General features: G+C 40.2%; 1 protein-coding gene across 4 annotated transcripts in view; it reads left to right on the forward strand.

The window, feature by feature from the left end:
* The first annotated feature begins 2,235 nt into the window (after positions 1–2,235).
* The window catches only part of ECI2 (enoyl-CoA delta isomerase 2), a 31,896-nt gene continuing 12,240 nt past the window's right edge, over positions 2,236–21,891 (forward strand). Inside the window, exons 1-5 of one of the 4 annotated variants that reach the window (XM_035560363.2) lie at positions 2,315–2,397; positions 16,181–16,236; positions 16,737–16,823; positions 20,001–20,163; positions 21,418–21,516. In XM_035560363.2, coding sequence (XP_035416256.1) covers positions 20,041–20,163; positions 21,418–21,516 — 222 coding nt within the window. In that variant the 5' untranslated portion in view covers positions 2,315–2,397; positions 16,181–16,236; positions 16,737–16,823; positions 20,001–20,040. The other 3 variants (XM_035560360.2, XM_035560361.2, XM_050709060.1) reach the window with 3 other exon arrangements.

The following is a 21,891-nucleotide window of genomic DNA, read 5'->3' on the forward strand; positions in this document are numbered from 1 at the left end:
CTAGAGACAAATACAGCAAGTTGCACTCTTGTAGACACAACATATAGATCATGACATGTATCTTAGAGTGGTGATAAGAAAAAGAAGTCACCAGGGTTACTGTCTCTCTGTGCTCCTCTCTGGTAAGGACTGCATAGTACCAATGTCTTTATTTTATTCCTATAGCATACAATCCATCTTTGACTGAACACAATGATGCCTTTTTGCTGTTTTCAGGTTAAACCTGAAAATGCTCTTTCATTTTCAAAGGTATCAACGTGACTTTATTACAAAGGCAAATCTATTTAAACACACATATTCAATAGAATGAAAATAAGAAAAATAAAATCTAAGATATTTATCTCTGATATTTAACAGCAAAAGCTTTCTGCAAGTGAGTGGTATTGAGTGAGAAGAAACCTCCCAAATAAAGTGCAGCTGCTGTGCTTTCTATTTGCCCACACAGAGACACTGGAATACATATCACAAGGGACTATTAAATGAGTGAACTGGGTCTAATGGGTCTCTTTCGCTACTGTTAGTTATCTCTAACTTAGCAAATACATAAAAGTCTCTTACACTTTTAACAGGGTAATAATTTAGAAGCAAGAGACTTCAGAAAAAATATTTTTTTCTCATGTAGCTTCTAGACAGCAGAATAAAATGTGAAGCTGCACTATTTTGAACTAAAGAAAAGAGTATTCAAATTTATACAAGGATAAAAGTGCAGCTAGGAAAAACCCTTCTTCTTACCATTAACAATACAATACTAGAGAAGGCACTGTCATTAGGGATTTGTTTGTCAAACAATAAATCTGAAGCAACTTACCAAATGAGTTCTCTAGGGAGTCCTCTCTAGCTTCATTACATTAGTGCTAACAACACTATTACAGTAAACTTTGAACTGAAGTTCATTATGTTACATTTCTATAATGATTTTTCTGGCCTTTTCAAACTACAAGATCAAAAACGTCGTAGAAGAAGAAAAATGTTATTATTTGACAAAGCAAATGCTGGTATTTTAGAGTCAAATTCTCATTTTTCTTATTCACAGAAAGCCTCATTCCTATATCTTGGAGCAAAATTTAACCCATAGTTTTTGGTTTTATGAATCCAAAACCCTTTCTCTGTCAAATGAGGTACACACTTAAAAACCATGAGTTTTTCTTGATTATGGCTAAGTAAGGATTTAGCATCGATAGCACGTAACACACCACCTTCTGGAGGATGCTTTCAATGTCTTCTACAAACATGAATTAACTTCACCTTACAGTCCTGTGTAGCAGACAGTTGCCGAATAGTTACGTATGCTTTTGGAAAACTGTACCCCAGAACCCCACAATTAATTAATGGTTTTGAAATGTTCATCTTTGAGGGAGAACTCTACGTCTTAAACGCATTTACTTTGGAGGAGAAAAAAATAGCAAGACTAAAAGATGATTTCAATGGATGTGTTATGAAAGGAGATTGACAGAGCTGTCTCCAAATTGGGAAGATCTTTGCAGCACCTGACAGAACACAGAAACATCTTCCACTGAGCAGATATGTTAGTGAGGAAAAATTAAATATACTGTCAGGAGCTGAAGCTGAAAGAACAAAACCTTGGCAATAAATACTTACGTCTCTTGCCTTGAAGTTAGTCAGGGTGACACTAGCATTTATCCCACCTTTGCACCACACCAGCTATTCCTGAAGCACTGGGGTCAGGTTAGGCCCATAGGTGGTACAAGGCGATTTCTGGGGGGCTGATTTGAGCCCATGACTGTTGCCTGTTGAGTAATTCTGCTTTCACGGTCATAATTTTTCATAAACCACATAATGTTGCATTGCAGCATTAGGAGTGAGGTGGCTGACAGGACATGCACCAGTTACCACACTGCTCGGCTTCGGTCTCTTAGCACAACACTTTTTCATCACAGCCTGGCAGTTCGTGTTTTGGTTTATTTGTTTTGTGTTTATTTGTTTGGTTTTATGTTTGTTTTTATCAAAACTGTGTTTTTTACAGCTACTGCAGCCATCGCTTCAGAGTGCCGCAGAACGCTGAGGCACGGCTCTGGGGGCTCGGCGGGGCACCACCACCTCCTCTCACAGGACTACCAGAGCCAGCCGAGGATCGGCTCGATTCGGTTTTGTGGCGTCGGGAGACCTCCCAACCTTCTCCCGTCCCTCCCTTCTCCCTGCCCACCACTGCTGCCTCCCATCCCCTGCTCCCCGCTGGCCCCATCCCACCTCCGGGGCGGCCTCCCCTCCGCGCTGGAGGCGGTGCCGTGCCCGGACAGGGCGGGAGTTGGTAAGCCGGTGTTGGCCACCATTTGCCGGTATTTGCCGGCTCCTCCCGCCCGCCCGCCCATATGTCATGGCGGCCCCGGCCCTGACCTTTTTCCGGCGCCTGTGCTGGCGGTCTCTCTGCGAAGCAAGGTGAGCCCCCGCCGCTCTTTCCCCAGCCCTGCAGCCGGGGGCTTGGCACCGCCATTTCCCTGCCCGGTGCTCCCGCCGCGCTCCCTCACAGGGGCCAGCAGGGCGGGGGAGAGCCCGGGGAGAACCCGCATGTGGTGTCCTGCGCCCTTCCCTGCAGCCCCCTTTGGCCGCTCCTGCCCCCTTTTTTGGTTTTTCTTCCCGAGGTTTATAGGACAGAGCTCCTGATGACACTTGTGTTTCCTGCACGGCCTTGAAGCCGCTTCGGCGTGGTGATTTCTCGCGATGCCGAGAAAGCTGCACAAAATCTCTCCCAAACTTCTTAAGTTAGAAAGGAGTGCATTAATGGTGGACTCCTGTGTTTGCGTGTCACTATGAAAAAGCAGCTTTAACGCCATGACAAGAAGCATTTAAGAAAGGTGCTTTCCTCCAAAGTACGCTGTAGATAGGCTTGGAGAACAATACTGCTGTTAGTGTGCTGTGACAAAAAAACAACTTACTGGTGTTGCTTGTGTACTGAATAGTACCACTACATTAAAAATAAGTAGAGGCACAGCCTTGGACTTGACTTCCTTGACCCAGATCTGTGCAAAAATCTCTTGGAAAGTTCCTTTAGTCTTGCTTTGGACAGATATCAGGTGTGACTAGGAAGTGTGAAAGCAGGGTTAAAGTTTGTGCTGCTTTGATCAGTTCTTTTACTGGTATGCCTGGCAGTTGAACTGGGAGTTACAAAGATGTTATATTCTTAGACACGCTTATGATGTGAAAGGCTTTGCTGAATATTCACATAAAAATCTGGCTGTGGTACCTGCAGATTCTCCCCTTTTCTAAAATAAACCACTGTTTAACACCAAATGATAGTACTGTTGCAGTTGTGGCAGCTTGTCAGAAGGAGTGCAGTTCAGCTGTTTGTAACCTTTGGCACAATTCATCAGCATTACAAAATACCATTCCTGGTAATAAAACAGTGATTAGCATACTTACAGAGCACTATAGCTCCAGTAGTGGGATGGGGTCCAAACTCACCTTTGTTGGATCTTGCATGAAGATGGAGAACTGGTTAAAACACTTGTTTGTGATGTGTTTTCTTTGGTCATGAATCATCAGAGCACACCTAGGTCTTTCCCGGTAATATTTATTATAATATTCCTAACTGATAGCTTATGCAGAGGTCAGTTGGATTTGTAGTTTTTAATCCATCCTGTCTTTTTTTAGAATTCTGTCTCTGTCTTCAGACTGGCCGTGAAGCTCTCAGAAATGAGAAACTCTCAAACTTGTCCTTTGAATTTCTTGACATAGGAGATACTGGAGCTGGAAATTCTGAGGGAAGTTATTCACCATTTCAGTGGCTGATTTTTCTTTGCTTCTTTTCTAATATATATGTATAATTAATAGCTTTTCTCCTATGAGAATCTGTGTACATATCAAAATACAAAAGTTAACTTTTGCTGTTTTTTTTTACTGTCTCCTTCTTCACTCACCCCAATACCCGTTTGTTTTTTGTTGTTGCATATTTCAAATGTGCAAATGCTAAACTCAAAAACAACACTACATCTTCTCACTATATTGAAAAACCTTGAATCAACTTAAGAAATACTTCATTAAAGCTGTTGTTAAAGTTTCACTGTACATCTAGTGCTCTGAACAGTGATCTTTGTCTGCTTCCACTTTGTCCTTTAAAAAATTCCCTCTTGTCCAGTTTGGTGGCATCTTTCAGGTATGTTAGTTTAAAACCAGAACAATAAATATTGCAAGTACTGAGCAGCTGTGCCTTGGTGGTCTTGCTTTCAGAGGAGAAGGGAGCCAAGCAGCAAGGAAGTGCTGAGGCTCTGGTGCAGGCAGTGCCACTGAGCAGTGCTTGTGTAAGCCCCCTACAAGGTGGGTGGCGGAGACTCTTACCACAACTCCAGAAGAAATCTTTGTGTTAGTTATTCATGGAAACACCTTAAAACCTGCACAGAATTGGACGTGACTTGATTCTCTCTAAATGTCCTTCTAAAAGATTTTGGACTATTTCCCAGCAAATAAACTATCACAGTGCCAGAGAGGCTGTGGAACTTTTTCTCTCAGGATTATTTAGTTTGGCTAGACAGGACCCCTGGTAACCTCATCTCGAAGCTGTCTCAGCTCTGAGGTTACCTCAGGAGTAGGTGACTTTCCGAGGCCAGAAGATGGTGGTGCTCCCCTAGCGGGCTGACCTCCTCTGTGGTCAGGGCCGAGCCTGAGGCTCTGGGCCTTGCTGGGAAAATCTTGAGGGAAAAGTTTGGAGAAAATATGTGAGGGCGAAAAAGGGTGTATCGAGAGATTGTGGTTGGGTTTGTGTACAGCTGGTGCTCCTCTCCATAGGCTTTGTGGTCCCTTTGTGTGTGTACATACAGACCCACAGGTGCAGGTCACAGGTAGGCCCGTGGGTGTGTCCATAGGAGAAATGACCACCACACCACACCCATATTGCTCAGCGTGTAAGGTATCGATGGTGCTGGCCTGATGTGGGGGAAGAAAAGGGATGGAGTAAGTGCAAGGACCCCTTGGGAAGGACCCCTCAGTCCTTTGCCCTCCGCTTGTTCAGGACTATTTAGGAGCTCCTTCAGGTAGGATATCTCTGTCATTCACAACACTTCCCTCACTTTGATGTATGGGCTGCAAAACTATTGTAAACCAGTTGGCTTTGGGGGAAGACATCCTATCGCTCTCCCCAGTGGGGAGCTGGGGATTGGCCTCTTCTTGCAGATAAGTAGCGATAGGACTAGAGGAAATGGCCTAAAGTTGCACCAGGGGAGGTTTAGGTTAGAAATTAGGAGACATTTCTTCTCAGAAAGAGTAGTCAGGCATTGGAGTGGGTTGCCGAGGGAGGTGGTGGAGTCACCATTCCTGAGGGCCTTTAAGGAAAGGTTGGATGTGGTGCTTAGGGACACTGTGTAGTGGGTGACATTGGTGGTAGGGGGATGGTTGGACCAGATCATCTTGGAGGTCTTTTCCAACCCTAATGATTCTATGTTTCTGTGTAGGTTTCTGGGCTGAGAAGCTCAGGTGCACTTTCACCAACAGCAGAGGATTTTTGTTTGAAAAACTCAATGAGGATTTTGGTGCAAGTGTACATGCTTTCTGTAGTTAGGTTGTAGGAATAAGATGAGGCCAGATAAGCAAAACTGCTTCTGAATTTTCATGTCAGAGTCCTCACATATTGTGAACTGCCACTTTTAAAATCTGTAGACAGTCTGAAAGATATGTTTACCAGATATGTTTTAAATACAAAACTGAGATCTAGATGCCCCTATGAAACTGCTGCCTATACGTGGAAGTCTGAACTCGGAGTGTCTCCCATCATTGCTCAAAAGCTTGGTGAAGTTCTTCATCTTCAAATGCCTGCCATTTCCTCAGTTCTGGGCAGTTTCATCTCTCACCAGCCAAGGTCAGGTACTCGGTGCCATTAAGCTGTGCTACTTAATGAACTTGAGTAGTTTTCTCTTTGACTTGTATGTACATGGTTAATGCACAAGATGCGATGTTGCTTTCATCGTAAGTCCAGGGAGATCACTTTCCTTTAAAAAGGGAGGTGCTTCTGGGTTAGGTGTTTGAACCCAGTGGAAGTGGAATACCTACATTTGATGCCTTTCTCTTAAAGAGTCTTTGCCCTCATTTTTCTGTCTCCTGTGGCAAATGTTCAACTACCAAAGAAACTGCCAATTAGGCTGGTGGTAAGACATCTGAAACTGTATTGTAATATGCAGAATAATGAATGATTCTGTGTTTTTTTTATTAAAAACGAGCACAATTGTGTGTCCAACTGATTAAGGCTCCTTGCTGGGAATACTCCAGCTTAGCACAGCTTTTCAAATACTGATGTAATGTTGCCTGCTGTGTGCCTTTATTACATATCTCTTTTACTTGTTTCCAAATAAAGTGTCATGTGCAGTAGTATGCATTGCGGCAGCTGTGCATCTTTGGTGTTAGTTAACCTGTGTGAAGCAGAACTTGGCTTGACTTGCAAGTAGACTTAAAATTTCGCAATTGACACTTTCATTTTATTGAAAATGATTAAATGGGAAATCCCACTGTTAAATTGCTTGTATATGAATAAGAATCACAAACAAAGTTAATTTGTAGAATTTCGTCTTCCTATCAAAAATAGCTCAATAAATACTCAGTTAAAGAGAAGTACACATTTGGTGTGTTAAGTATACTGGGTAAGAGAGTGAAGCAGACATGATCATAACAGTAGGTTAAAGACTGATGCACTACAACATACAAATTCAACTTTTATAATGCATGTTTTCGTAAGTGGAATGCTTTTACTCAAGTATCTAAGCATCTCAATTATGAATGAGTGCATCTTGACCAGGAAACTGTAGTCATTTATGTAGTTTGGCCATTGAATTGTGATATTTTTCTCACAAAGCTTTGTGAGAAATTCTTTGAAGTATGTACATGAACATCTTAAGATACAGGGAGAAACAGAATGCAAATTGTGCGAGCAACGTGACTTCTGCTTTCATTTAAAAAAAAAAAAACTCTTTAGGCATTTTTTTCTACAGATAAATAATGTTAATATAGCTGAGTTGTTACAATGAGAGAGAGGGAAAGAAATCCTAAATTTTAAAACAAAAATATGGAGTACTAGACATTTTTAGGCTAGTACTTGTTTGAAGCAGCAAGATTCTGCATGTGAAGAAATGTCATATAATTAAATATTAATAATGACTTAATGCTTTTGGTAATACAGAGAAAAGGTGCAGTATAGCTGGCCATAAACACCAGATGGGCATATTGGAAGAATTATATCAAAGACATTTACAGCCTTGCTGTGTCAGAGAATCTAGGAAACCCTTTTTGCAATCCTTTAGCAATTCTATAAAAACAAGGCATATCCTTGGAGCACTGGGAGAGGAACAGTCATACAAATATAAGGACAAAATGCAAGAATTTTTCTTACATTCTTTTTTTTTATTCTAACTAGGGCATTCTTAATCGTTCCAGATACAGAGTTGTGCGTTCCATAGGCTAGGTCTCCCATTTGTCCGCTTCTTGTCCTTCTCCATCATGATGTGAAATTGTTCCAGTTCAAATCTGTCTGAGGAGGGGAAGCTGACACAGACACGCTCAGAACATGAGGCTGTACACATCCAACAGTCTTCACATCCAGCTGTTTAAGATTGGAGGCCCCACAACGCACTCTGTGAGACAGTTATCTGCAGTCACTGCTGGGTAGACTAGTAGGAGCTGAACATTTGTTGGTGGGAAACCTGCATCCGTGCTAGCCTTGTTTTGAGGGTTTACTTCATACTAGTTGTATTACAGTCCTAGCACTGAGTGCCTGTTAGCAGCTGGAGGACATCTGAGATCATTTAATCTGGAATCAATCTGTCCTGTGTGTAAGACAGTTCTGCAACAGAAACCTGGGGAGTGACATTGGAAACAACGTAGATTTACTCTGTGGAAGAGCCTCCTGATCCAAACTGAGACAGTAATGTAGACACACCCCAACAACATGCCCTGTTCCTTGGTACGGTTCTCTCAGCAGTTTTAAAGGAGGTCAGGGTCTATCAAAGACTGAGCTTTCTACAAACTACTTTCATTTCTCAGCAACACTGAAGAGCCTTTTTCAAAGGAGTGCTATTAAGTACTAGTGTTTCAAATAATGTGGATTGAAAAACAGTTAATTTACCCTTAAGCTGTTGGCTTTTTCTTGCTTATGTGGCCTTACTGATCTTTGCAGATGCCTGGAATACTTAATCCTTCCAGTAAATCCGCCTTTACTACAGTATCTGCTCTTCAGCTTAGGAGGCAGCAGTCTAAGGGCTAGAGTTCACTTCCATCTTGGCTCTTGAACAGTGTCCCAAGTCTCTCCTCTGCTTCCCAGCATCATCTTCTGACCCAGCATCTGCAGGCTTACAGCCCACCCAAACGGCAGGAGTGCAGCACAATACTGACAGTCCCAGCATAACAGCAATGTCCTTATTCAGTCTCTGCAGCCCTCTTCTACTTCTGGCTGGGAATAAACTGAACCTGCCTTCTGAATTGCTTGTCCTTTATTTGGTAGCACGGTTGTGTTCTTTGATTGTTATATCAGTGGCCTTTTGATACATTTATGGCAAAACAGGATATTACAACCCTTGAAAGCTGTCCCTTCACCAGTGCTTAGGTGCCAGCTCTTTCTTTTCTCTTCCTGCAGTCCTTATGGCTGTTTTCTGCCCTCCCTCCTATCGTGTTAACTAAGCCAGACAGTCTTAAAATTCTGGGAAGAGGTCCAGGGGCTTTGTCTTTACCCTGGGACTGCACATGCTGTGAGGAAACTCCTCCAGTGAGGAGGCTGGAGAGCTAATTTGGGGCTAACTGCAGGTGCCAGTACACCCAGAGAACGTCCAAGTCTCACCTTGTGCAAAACCCATTTGAGGCATGTTACCATCTGGGAGGTGACCTGTAAGCGTGGTGGCCTCCCTTGTTCTGTCCTGTTTCGGTCTCCCAGGTTTGGCCACAGGGAGCTTGCTGGCCTCAGAGGCAGACTGCCTTGTGTCACTGTAGTGGCAGTCCTTTCTGCCAGTCCTATTCAGAGAGCTGTGGTTGGATATGGCCATACACAGTTTGATAGCTTTGTTCGGATAATATCGCCCCTTCCTTCCCACCCTCTTTCTTGCTGGCAGGCATTGTTTCTGTGTGGCAGCAGCTGCTTTCACTTGCTTCCCTACTGCCCTCTCTTGCTCCCTGGTGCAGTCCTCTTCACTCACACGGGGAGGAGGACTGGAATTTTGTGGTGTTGCCCTCAGCAATATATCAGAATATATCCTTAAAACCTTAAAACCCCAGTTTGCTAACACGCCTGAGTTTTCTTTGGATCTGTACCAGAATTCTCTGTTACTGGCAGTAGAAATTGCTTCTGTGCCTGCAACTTTTTACCTGATGTTTGTCGTCTTCTGCATTTGATGCCATTTCCCCCTGATCTGAGTGTGGCACAGGCAGCAGATGTCCCACAGCCTCCCGAGTAGCTGCCCACCCACAGGCTGCTGCATGGGGATCTCTTAATGATGCTTTTCCTGCAAATCCCAACGTTAATTTTATGAGCTACTGTACGTTTGCACATGCTGGTTTATAAATATGAGGTAGAAGACAAAAGGTAGTGGTAAAATGACTGAGCAGTTGTCCAGAAAAGAACCTCAACAAACTTAGGTCTACTAACTGCATGTAACTGAGCCAGATTTGAGAGTTCACAGTTAATATAAAGCCAAGGTGTCTTGAAATTGGTCTGTTTATTTCTAACTAAACTTTTGGAACATTGCACATAGTAAGGAATGAAAAATACTTGAATGTTGGGAATTCAGGCTTCTTAGTGCAAAATATGTTGTTCTACCTGGGCTCAATATGCAGACTTAATTCACTGTAATGAGCCTTGTTTACAGCTACCCCTCCATTTACAATAACGCCGAAGAAAAATCCAGATGTTTTACCATTAGAGTAAATACATACGGAAGATTAAACTGGTTATGTCAATCTATTCTCTTTTCCACTTTATTACTGTATTCACTATATGGATATTTGTTTTTTTCATTTTCCTGACTGTTCTATTAAAAACAAACGAACAAAATTTAAACGATGATCAATGTGAAGTAATCTGCCAAATATCAAATATATTGATATTCACTTCAGATTGGATATTTCTTCATTATTCTGATGTAGTAAATGATGGAGTCTTTCTATTGTGACTCACACACTGATTACAGTGAACATTGTTCAGGTTCCCTGGAAGTTCGTTATAATAAAATTTAGACTGTAATCCATAAACTTCAGCAAAAACTGTGAGCTGAGATTTTAAAGGTCTTGTTAAGCCATCCTTTATTTCACAAAGGAACAGAAATCATTGCCAAGTAATTTGGTATTATATGCTCCCCCAAAAAGAGGAAAGAAAAGCTCTCTTGGAATGGATTCTGGAAGGCTTCTATTTTCCATCAAAATTCAGGCTTTAAGTCACTGAATAAGTAGTGCTATTTGTTTAGCTTTGGGGACGTCTGGCAATGATTAACATGTAAAAGCAAAGTGAAACAACTTGATAGTATGCCGACATCCTGGTTATTAAAATACCCTGGTGGTAGTTTTTTTTCTCACTGAAAGCAATGATATCAAAGAAAAAATCATTCTTACAATAATCAGAATAGTATTTAATCAGTTTGTGGTTTTATTATGACCAGTCTTAAGTAGTGCAGATTAGTCAGCCATGGAAAGGAGACCATAAGCATTATTACAGAACAAATAACTTTATCATTTTGCTCATAAGGTACTGACTTTCATAAATACATACAAAAAGTGTAACAATACTAGACAGCAGTAAATTCGGTAGATAGATGGATTGCACTTGTGCTGATATCCAAAGAACTTGTGTAAAGTTTTGTCATGTTGTTATTTTCCTATGTGTATAAAAGCTACCTCTTTAACTGATAACATGGAGTAGTCCAGGTAGAAATTTCTGTGATCCAGTCAATGACTAATGTCTCTTTAATCAGAGATTAAATAAAAATTATCACTGTGTTGGTTTAGAAACACAACTTTGCCCTCGGTGCTATCTGACTGTATAGTTCATGTATAGTTCATGGTAGCTTTTTGACGGTGGTAGTGCAATGCTGTATTTAAAATCAATCAAGCAAACAACCTCCAACCCGCCCCCTGCCAAGAAAGAAAAAGCCAACAACCACATTTCTCTTTTCTGACTATGGTTGTCCTTTTAAACTGCTCACAAAAGTGTCATCTATTGGCATCTGACTCACCAGATGAAAAGCATTTTTCTCTTCTCTTCTTTCTTTTTTTTTTTTTTGCTCCCAATTTTTTTTCTCCCTTTTCCACCTCCTCCCTCCCCCCCCCCTTTTTTCCCCCAATGATCTTATTCCAGTGCAGAAAATATGGTTAGGCTGGAGAAAGAAACTACACCAAGAGTTGTCCCTTTGTCAGCCTCATGGCCTGTTGCTGTACTCTCCGTTAGCTCCATCTCTCCTGTACTGAGGATGGGACACAGTGCTCTAGGTATGGCCTCACCAGTGCTGAGCAGAGGGGATTCAGTTCTTAATTGGGATTAAAAAAGATTTCTTGAGGATTAGGTTCGTCGTGTATTATTAAAATGGAGTGACATTTTCATTTCAAATATGCTGCCATTCTATACAATGATAAATATGCTTGTAAAATGCTTCCTGCTTCAACACATCAGTATAGCAACCCTGTTCCTGAAACAGAAGAATCTTTTGGGTGGTTTTTGTGTTGTTTTTCTTAACTGTCAGTAAGATGTCTGATGAAACACTTTTGTTCTGGGTGAGAACTTCCAAGCTATTTTGGTTGTCAGCCACTTTCCCAGACCTATAGTTTTCCTCAATCCCCATAATGATAGCACAAGCCAATATGACTAGGCACATTGCATCCCCACTAGTAACTGCCGGGAGGAGAGTTAGTAACATCCCCACTAGTAACTGCTGGGAGCTACTGCTGTAGGTGCAGTCTTCAAAATGCTGTGATTTAAGCTTGTTACAGAGCTGTAGTGAGACGTGAATTGAGCTCACTTGGAATGTAGATCATTTTCACTTCTAACTGTGACTAACATTCTCCGTGTTTTATTTTGAACACAAGAATTAGCTGTGCGTAATATCTACAAGCTCATTGGGTTCTCTGGTAAAACAAAGAAAGAGCAAGGTAAATATTACAGAGGGTATCCTAAAGAGAAACCTGTCAGCTGGAAATGGGTAAGACTCCAATACCATTGTTACTCATTGAGAAGCTGTAAATTCTGCTGTGACAAACATGTATGTGCAAGTCTTAGATATACTGAGAGAGCTCCAGCTCTAAATCCAGCTGACTATTGGATTTTTATTAGGTAAATGTCTCTGGGTCTTTATGGGACACCTGTAAGTTCGTCTGGTTTTGAGTTCCAGAAATAATGCCAGAACCAAAAGCAGTGTACTACCTTGTGTTTAGATGTAATATGTTTGGTTTTAAATTATCTGAAAGAATCCTGGGTTTGTCCAGCATAAGCTGTTGACAAATACTGCTTTGTTATTGTCACATAGCTTGTTCAGTATTGCTTGTTTCTGTCCTTATTGTACCTAGGTGTCAGGGATTCACAGGGGAAAGTAAGCTTCACACAAACAGTTTGTCTTCATACACTGGTTCAGCTGAGCTAGCAGTAGTGTCGGTGGATATTGTAATGCAGGGGGAGGTTTCAGTAGCTGGCTGTATCCTTGTCAGAAGCCTAGCTGCCTTGGCCAAAAGGTATTAACACCAATGAGCACACTTTCTTGCTTTCCACACAGTCAGCAAGATTCGTCCCCAGAAGCCAAATAAAAAATGGCTTTTTCCTCTCTCCATTAGCAACAAAATTATTTGAGTGTTTGTTTTGTTAGAGAGTCACCTTGGATGTACAAAGAACCTATTTGAGTTTGTTGGTCTCCAAATACTGCGATAAACTTTGATTCTCACCCAATGTCACACAGATGAGTATCGCAGCTTTGTATTTTTCTGCTAACATTCATGTTTATGACTTTCCAATGTGTTTCAGAGGATATCTGTCTGTAAATCTTCCTGCTGGGAGAGATGTTTTATGTGGACTGAGGATGTACAGGAAATCCTCTGGTGTTTCTGTCATCCACCACGTCCAGTTAACATAAAGTCTGCTGGAGAGAAAAAGAGCTCTTACAGAGATTTCAGGAGATGATCCCAGGTTCCCTCCCAGCAGCTGTGATGAGAGAATATTAACTGTGCCTGTATAGAGTGCAAAGAACAGCCTGTTTCAGGTCTCAGTGAATGGTAATCTAGATCTTTGATTCTCAGCTATTCTTTAAGATTGAAAAAAATCCTATCAAGCACAGCTGAGCCACTTACACTCAACAACAGTGATTCAGCACTTCAATTTGCCAGCAGACACATCATTATTTTCTGGTTTTTGTATGTCAAAATAGTATAGGAGGGTAAAAATATTAAAAGCTGATAAGGATTTGTACACCAAACTTGTGTTTAGAACAACTATTGAAATGTTCTAATGTAAAGGAGGAAATAATTTGTCTTCCATTTCTTTCTGTTTATTAAAACAACAGTAAGTGAATTGATTGTAGAGTATTTGCACTGATCTTTCCTGCTAACTAGATATACTGGAAATACCAGAGCATTAGAAGTTTTCCTATAATCTGATAGTAATGCATTTTAGTAATTCCACATTAGCCACAGCGTAATGGAGGATTACCAAGGACTGTGATGGCAGAACAGGGAGGGTAGGGTTTTTTTAATGGGTTTTAGGAAAACTGAACTTGAATTCTGTCTACTGAGTCATCAACACCTGTATTATCGCCATGGTTAACAAAACCTTGTATTTCACCAAGTAAATCAAATGTGTTGATTTTGTGAGAGAAGCTTGTTAGTGATAAGACTTTTTTTTTAGGCTGCTGGTTTTTGGTCCAAAAGGTGATGAGTTTGTTCCAATAGGTCTCTGCAGGAGCCTGGTGAACGGTAGCAAAGCTTTACCAAACACAGCTGTGCCTTGCTTCTTGCTGCAGGAAGAAACAGAACAGCTCTGCTTGCTGATCTGCTACAACCTACTAACTTGGCGTCCTGCTAACCTGCTGCCAGGGTGCCTGCTAGCAGGTGTGAGCAGTGTAGGGCTGAAACAGCAACTCACTTAATTGTGTTTCCTTCTTTTGTAGTTGCTAGATACTGGAAAATGTACCAGTTACTGAGATTTGAGCAGGCAACGTTGTTTGAGACAGTCTTAGCTTCTCCACCTTCTGAATGGAGGCTGAATTCCATGGGTCTGTGCTCTGAATTGTATTTTTGTTTCAATACAGAGGGTCCTGAAAGAGATGAATAGACATGAGGGGAAGTGGAAGTTTTTGCACAAGGTAGTTGTGGAAGCAGAGGAAGGCTCTTTCAAGATGTCAGAAGTTGCAAAGGAAGGTGTTCATGTGTCAGATACAGTTATTCCACATCTCCCAGTGTAAGAGAGGAAACTTAGAAGGGCAAGACTAAAAATTAAGAGCTGAAGTTATGTGATTATGTTGGTATAAAAATGGTCAAGCTGAGGTTTCTGTAGTATAACATTGTAATACCTACCACAGAACTCCTACCTGTAGGAAAGAGCTTGTACAACTTGAAGTGATGCCACTTCCTACCTGAAGTCTGATAGGATACTGTAGCAGAGTTGATGCTCCTTTGATAGACACTGGTGAGGCGTATAAATTTAGAAACAAAGTCATTCCACAGGGGACAAAAAAAAAAAAGATTAAAAAAATGTGGGGTGTACAACAAGAAATAGTGTGCATAGAAACCTGTAACAAACAGGGTGAGATAAAGAAAAAGAGGGTTGCTTTGCTTCTACATCCAGAAGAACCTCTGCCCAGGACTTCTGCATGTATTAACCATCCACCCCACACACAGCAGTCCCTTTTCCTCCAGAAGTGGAGGAGGAAGAATGATTGCTCCAGCCATGTCACAAGTTTCTCTTTCTCGTTTAGCACTGTCAGGTGCCACTTCTTTTCCCAGTGAGAGAGGACTTGGAAGACTGAGAAATATGTCAGAAATTTGAGATTACCCCTGTCCACCTTTGGCTATATGGGGAAAGCCCTTTTATTGCTGTGTAAGCACCCAGGCTATGTTCAAGTTTGTCAGTCTTTAATGTTACATTATTATGTAGGTAAGTGTGTTTGGGTTCAGTAATATGCAACAAATGGCACGATGAATGGTGATATGGGCAACCTCCAGGTTAAAATCCATAATGATTTTTCTGTTAACAGCATAGACGTTAGCTTCCTTTGCTTAGCAAAATAAAGTGAAATACAGTTTAATTTTATTGCATGCAGAAATTACTGCAAGCGAACATGAAAAACAGTAATGTTATTTTCCTAGTTACCAAGAAAGCTACAGAAGAGTGGCACTGCTGATCCTTTGATTCTTGGTTATCAACCTTTCTTTTTGCTTTTTTGAACCTTTCTTTCAGAGATGCTGAAATGAAATCTTGGGGCGGGGGGGTGGTGCGGTGGTCAAGAATGAGAGCAGTCAGTGTCTCAGGCTGAATTTCTTTTTTCCACATGGGCTACTGATTTCTCAGTGTTCAAGTTTAAATACTGGTTTCTGTTCCCTTCATGAGCCTCACTTCTAACAGCTGCTGCAGTTGTTTCCAACTGCAACCTTTCCCACCAGCTCTGCTCTTGCTTCCCTTCAAGTAAATGAACTAATGTTGGAGTGGATTGTTTTGTGTCCTTGGTTCAGTTTTTTGTTGGTGGTTTTTTTCATTTATTTGGAAAAACAAAACCCACACAACTCTTTCTGTAGTGGCAGCAGCAGCAAAGCAGTATTTTATTTAATTTCCTCTCTACCTGGGAAGAACACTGGTAGAAATATTGCCGTTTTCTGATGGGGTAACACTAGGTGTGGGTGAAATGGCAAGAGGTGGGTACTATTCTGTGTGATAAATGTGTGGAAAGAATGTTGCAAAGGATTGCAGCACCTTGTGATAACAATCATGGCAAAAAAGAGATGTCATATACATTATCTGAAGTACTACACATAATATAGAGGGGAGAGACATATTTTATATTAAACATATGTTCTAGGATTCATCCCAGTGACAGTGTAATGTACCACTTACTTCTGTCTGATAACACATCATATTCTTTTTCTTCTTTCTCTCCCTAAAGCTAGTTACAATAATGTGAAATGAACATTTTCTAGTTCTGTCAGGATCTTAAAATCCATGAGTTTCTAGCACCACCCACTGCTTTTAATCCTAATAGGATTTTTAACTGCTTTTGCCTGTGCTTTATTTCCCCAGGAACTACTACCATTTAAAAGAACACCTTTATTAAGGAAAGGCAAGATGGAGTTCAGGTATATCCGTTCATTTGTTTTGCTGAGAGTATCTGATGTTTCCTATGCAAAAAGGTCTCTGAGCTTCCGTTTTTAGCGTTTTAATGAGTAAACTGCTGAGTTGCTTTCGAAGTTAGAAAGTGAGCAGCCAATGTTTTAAAAAAAGTTGGCACTTTCAACTCTGTAGAAGTCCTTATACAAGTAAAAAAACTATAATGAAATGAGAGGCTCTTTCTTTAACAGGCTTTACAGTCTTGGCTAATCACTTAAAGAGTGAGAAATGACTTTCAGTGTAATTGACATATAAGGTCTTAATTAAGAGCTTATGTCTCAATGTTTATCAGGGTAAGGGGCACTTACATGAAAAATACAGAGAACAGTATGAATGGCAGGACTGCAAGATATGAATGACTGAATGGGAACAAGCAGATATTTGAGGCAAGGAAATAAGTTTGTTATGATTGTCAGCCTGGATGTTGCAGGTTCAGGCAGTGTTACTCAGGATTTATTTCTTTTTTCAGAATATACAGCTTGCGAAGTATCAATTGAATCATCTTGCAGGAGCACGGAGGCGTTTGTAGTGGACTGTGTGGCTGCTCTGCCAAGTTGTGAGTCCTCGTTTCTCTCTCGCTGGCCCTCTCCACCTGCCTCGAGTTGTTTCAGCGAAGTCTTGTACGGTTAGAGTGAGGACACTAAAAGGAGTCACGGATCTGCTCACTGAGGGAGTAGGAAGGATTCAGTGCCCCAGCAGGGGAGCAGTGGATGGAGGCAGGCAGTTTGTCTGTGGCGTGCTTGAGCAGCCTCTTGCTCCTCTGTCCCTGTGGTCGTTGCTGTGTGGTCCCAGTGATGGCCGTGCTGCTGGGTGCTGGCAGGTGGTCCAGTCATCTCCCCAGTCTTCGCATCATCTGCATGGGGCCCAGGAGCTCTGTTCCTGCCATTTGTGTGGTGCTCTGAAGAACGAGGGCCTGCCCAAGATGAGTAAAGTGTGAAATAACTTGATTTTTCGTTTGTGTTTTCATCCTTTGTTATTTTAATAGAGAAACAGTAGCAGTCAGCTTAGCCTTAACATTTTGAAAACTGGTGATTGTCACTGATGTATGGTGAGCATCCTCTGAGATCAGAAGGCATAGAGAAAGGAATGAATCATAGATACCCTGCAGAGAACTGAGCTACAAGCAGTAGGAAAGAGATAAAAGGAAGAGGGCTTTTTTATAGCCATACTTTAATAAACAGCTAAGTTGCACGATCTCCTATTGCAAACCAGTGGGTAAGGAAGAAAAAAAAAAAAACAACACTGAAAGATAGAGTTTTTGAGGTGGACAGATTATTTATTTTACCCCCAAAAATATTGTTGCTGAGAAGTAAAACTGGATATAACCAAAACAGCAAAGGAGTGTAACTCTGAGTCTAGACTCACTGAAAGATTGTTCCACTTCTCCCCAGCCAGATTTTTTTTGTTCACCCAGTTGGTAGCTTCTCCTCTTCTAACTTGGACACTTTGTGTCCTTAATAAAGAAGCCAAATCCGAAATTCCCTTAACCTAGAACATACGTGTGTACGTACTTTCAGACTGGCAGCTGTGCCTTTGCCCTCTCCCTCTCCCCCCATCCTCAACTTGTGTTCATTTATGGTCACAAAAACATGGTCACTATCAGATTGTATATTAAACAGCTTCTTAAAGCCTATTTATAATATCTAAAGCATTGTGTGACTGGACTCAAGCTACAGTGAAGTCAGGACTGTCATACATGCTGTAAACCTAAATCAAAAAAAAATTGTACTACATACACAGATCATCTTGAGAGCAGTAGCATTCAAATAGTTCCAAACGTGGCTTAAAAAAAAAAATTTCTGCACTCTCATTTTGTTCTTCCTGTAAACGTGATTTTAAAAACACACTTGGGGATAGGATCTGAAAGTGAACATCATGTTCTGTGACTTCAGGACAGACCACACAAAGAAACTTAGTATTCAAAAACTTGTGTCTGTATCCATGTGGGCACGCTTTTTCCTCTCAAAGTGCTGGTACTGATGCTCAACATTAAGTCCACAGGCTAATGGAATAGCTTCTCCGTTGGGTAAGGGATAAATTTTTAAATCCTGCCACTGTCTTTGAGCACGCCAGTGTGCCTGAATGCCAGTTGAACTGGCAGATGGTTAAACCACATTTGTCTGTTTTAATAAAGTCTGATCAACTGAAGTAAACAGACTTCCTGTACCCACTGCCTTTTTTTTGGTAGCCTATTCCATTTTATGTTATTCAGATATATTTCTTTTTAATGGCATAAGACTTTGAAGGAGTTACTATAATTCTTTTTATTCATTGAAGGAGTAGGTTTGTATTGCTGTTTTCTGTATATAACAGAAAGTATTCTTTCCTTTTCTGTCATTCAAACTCAGCAGCCCCAAACAGGTAAATAGCGGGAACCTAGGATTCGTTCATACAGAAGGGCTCTAATAGGTAATAAAACCAGTAGATCTTCCAAACATTTTTACAAAACCTTGTATCTTTATGAAATGGAAGAATAATGAAATTAATTGCACATAGTGGCAATTCTTCACACTTCTTGCCTGCGCTTTTTGGCTTGCAACAGAAAATAAATAGTATTTATAAGAGCAATGAGGATGCTTTGGCATCCTCATTGGCAAATAGGTAGCACTTTTAAATTTCTCTGAAATTCTCATTATGTGCTTATGAAATGGCAGAATTTTCATGATAGGTATGATTTTAAAGTTCAGATTTGTAACTGAAATGTTAACAAGTTAATGATTAAGCATTTTGTAAGTCTGCATTTGAGATAATCTTTACTTTTTTGAATGCAACTATTTATGAAATCTGTCTTGTACGGTGTTCTAGCATGATAGCTGTGTCTATAAAACAGAATGGGAAAAGATTTTTTTTTGTTGTTTTTACTAACGTAGAGAAGAAACATTGATACATAAAATGCTCACAATTTTAAAATAGTAAATATACTTACATATGTTGCAACTTAACCAAAGAAGGCTGAGACAGCGTGCTTTTGACATATTGAAACAAGTCAAAATTCTTGGACTACTTTGTTTTTTGATTCTTTATTTTTATTTTCTTATGGTGGAATTACCATTTTCCTGATGGAAAGCTCTTCTTCCAGAATATTCAGGCCTATTCTTATTTCATAAGTCTATGGGATGTTTTACAGCTAGTCCTTTTCCGAAGTACACTTTGAAATTAGTCTTCATTTGTGTTGTCCTCGTTGGAGAACCAGGCCTTTAGATTATAGTACATGGAGATAGAAGCACACAAATCTGAAAACATGACAAAAACTAGACAAGCTGCATACTCTGTAATTTGTAGACATGTAAAGCTGTTACTGTTGTGTACAGAGATTTAAATATATATTTAATTCTGTATTCATTTGTCATGGACATAACCTGTAGGACTCTGATTTATTTTAGAAACAGCAAAGCATTAGTTTACTACTACTGCCATTTAGTGGCAGTATACGATCATCTGCTGTATTACTGCATGGTTTGTTTGTTGTCATCTGGCAGCATTGAATCTAGCACTTTTCATACCAGAGAGAGCTAGTGTGGTGATCTCCAAAGGTTAATTATGTTGCAGCTGAACTAAAGCAACTTTCTTGTAATTTCTAATACTTAGCTTTCTTGTTGTTGTTTTGATCAGTGCAGGTAAAATATTTGCTGTTTTGCATTTATTTTAACTGCCTTAGAAAGCAACATATTTGTTTCTCTCCTAGTCTTAAACAAAAAACAAGTAATGATATTTTTTTCCCACTTATTAACAGGCAAGTGCAAGCTGTTTGTATTCCAGCAGTTCACCTGCACATGACTACAGCCACCATGCAAGTCAGCCAGAAAGACTTTGAAAAGGCTCAAGAACAACTGAAGCTTTTGAAAAAGGATCCAGGGAATGAAACTAAGTTGAAACTCTATGCTTTGTTTAAACAGGTAGGCTTAAGTTCTGTTTTTTGTAAGAGGCATTTGTAAGCTGAGGGGATGGACCTATAAAATATATGATTAAAATACAAGTTGTTCAAATGTATTGTCTTAACAGTTTCTTCAAGTGCTCAAATTATATTCTTGAAATGCTAGTCCCTCAGACTCTGCCTGAATTCTACATGTGGCCAGAACTATTACATCTTATAAACCATGATTTGAATATAAACTGTTATTCAAAGAAATAGAGCCAAATTACATCCAGTTTGTGATGTCTTCCATATGATGTAGCATATATTGATGCAACGACACAGGAAAACTGCTTGTGCCTGGAAAAAAAAAAGATAATGCCACATGCTTCCTCTTAAATTCTTGATCTACTGTCAGTCAACTGGTCCTATACTACAGTGATGTAAATATTTGAAGGTTGATTTTGGTTGTTGTGGCAAGCTTTTTTGTCTATTTTGTTTTTAATTCAAGAAACTGTTCTCCCACATTGATCCTGAGTGAAGGTTGTTCTTTACTACCCATGGAAGCAGACCTATGTAGAAGTAGTTGCTCTTGAGGGTATTTGTACTGGTATCTGGGGAAGCATTTGTGGATCAGGATTAATACATCCTGTGGCTTCTTATGCTGAAGAAGACAATCAATTTCTCCTTAAAATAAAAACTTGGAGACAGTAGAGTGTTCCAGGTAATTTCACTAATTAATAATAGTGAGGTCATAAATGTGTCCTTTCTTTTTCACCTTACACTCTAAATACCTTTCTGATACTGTACTTTTACTTCAGGAAAACGGGTCATAAAATACTTCAGGATAACTGGAACCTTTGCAGGTCAACTGCTCCAATGCTCTTGCTCATAGTAAGGCTAACTTTGAAGTGAGATCCAACTTCATAGATCTTATCCAGTGGTTTCTTTGTTCACACAGACTTACAAGTTTTTAACTCTATTTTTAAATATAAAAATTCCACAATTTTGAAATAAGTTGATGAGAATTTACATGTGTGGGCATCTTGGAAACCAATGTTTCATATTGGTTAGGTACGTCTGAAGGGCTAATACCAGGTGTTAGGAAATAGCAGACAGTGGATGTTTCATGGTATGTGAACTGTGAATATTGCCTGGCCACTAGGAATTCCTTCTGTCTCAGAGATGAATTCTGTATTGTGAGCACGTAACAGTCCTAACAGTCATCATCTCTTTCTACCAAGTCACCTGAACTGTAACCAGAGGTTTAAATAAGTTTGTTTCACTCTCTTTTCAGGCTACTGAGGGTCCCTGCAATTCTCCAAAGCCAGGTATGCTGGACTTTGTCAAGAAAGCCAAATGGGATGCATGGAATTCTCTTGGCAATTTGTCTCAGGTGACAATACCTATAATTTCACTTGGCTGAACTCTGTCTTGAAGTGCCTGATCTGTGAATGAATGGCTGATGTCTAAACATATCACATTAGTTGAGTGACTCTGCTTCAGACACCACAATGTTTTGGACTACAGTCATTTCAATACTAAAGAGTTTGGAGGGTTTTTTTACTGCAAAATTTAAATTATCAATAACAGCTTTTGTCAGTATAAAAGGACTTACATATATGGTGACTTTAATAAAAAATAGTTTTTCACATTGTGTTGTATTCTGCTGTTCCCTTTAAGAAAAATGGATTGAGTCTCTCACTTCTTATGACTTCTTACAACAAAGAACAAATTTGTGAATCCAGTATGATTTTGAAAATTTTGTCAT

This window comes from Cygnus atratus, chromosome 2 (genome assembly GCF_013377495.2).
Source record: "Cygnus atratus isolate AKBS03 ecotype Queensland, Australia chromosome 2, CAtr_DNAZoo_HiC_assembly, whole genome shotgun sequence".
NCBI lineage: Eukaryota > Metazoa > Chordata > Aves > Anseriformes > Anatidae > Cygnus > Cygnus atratus.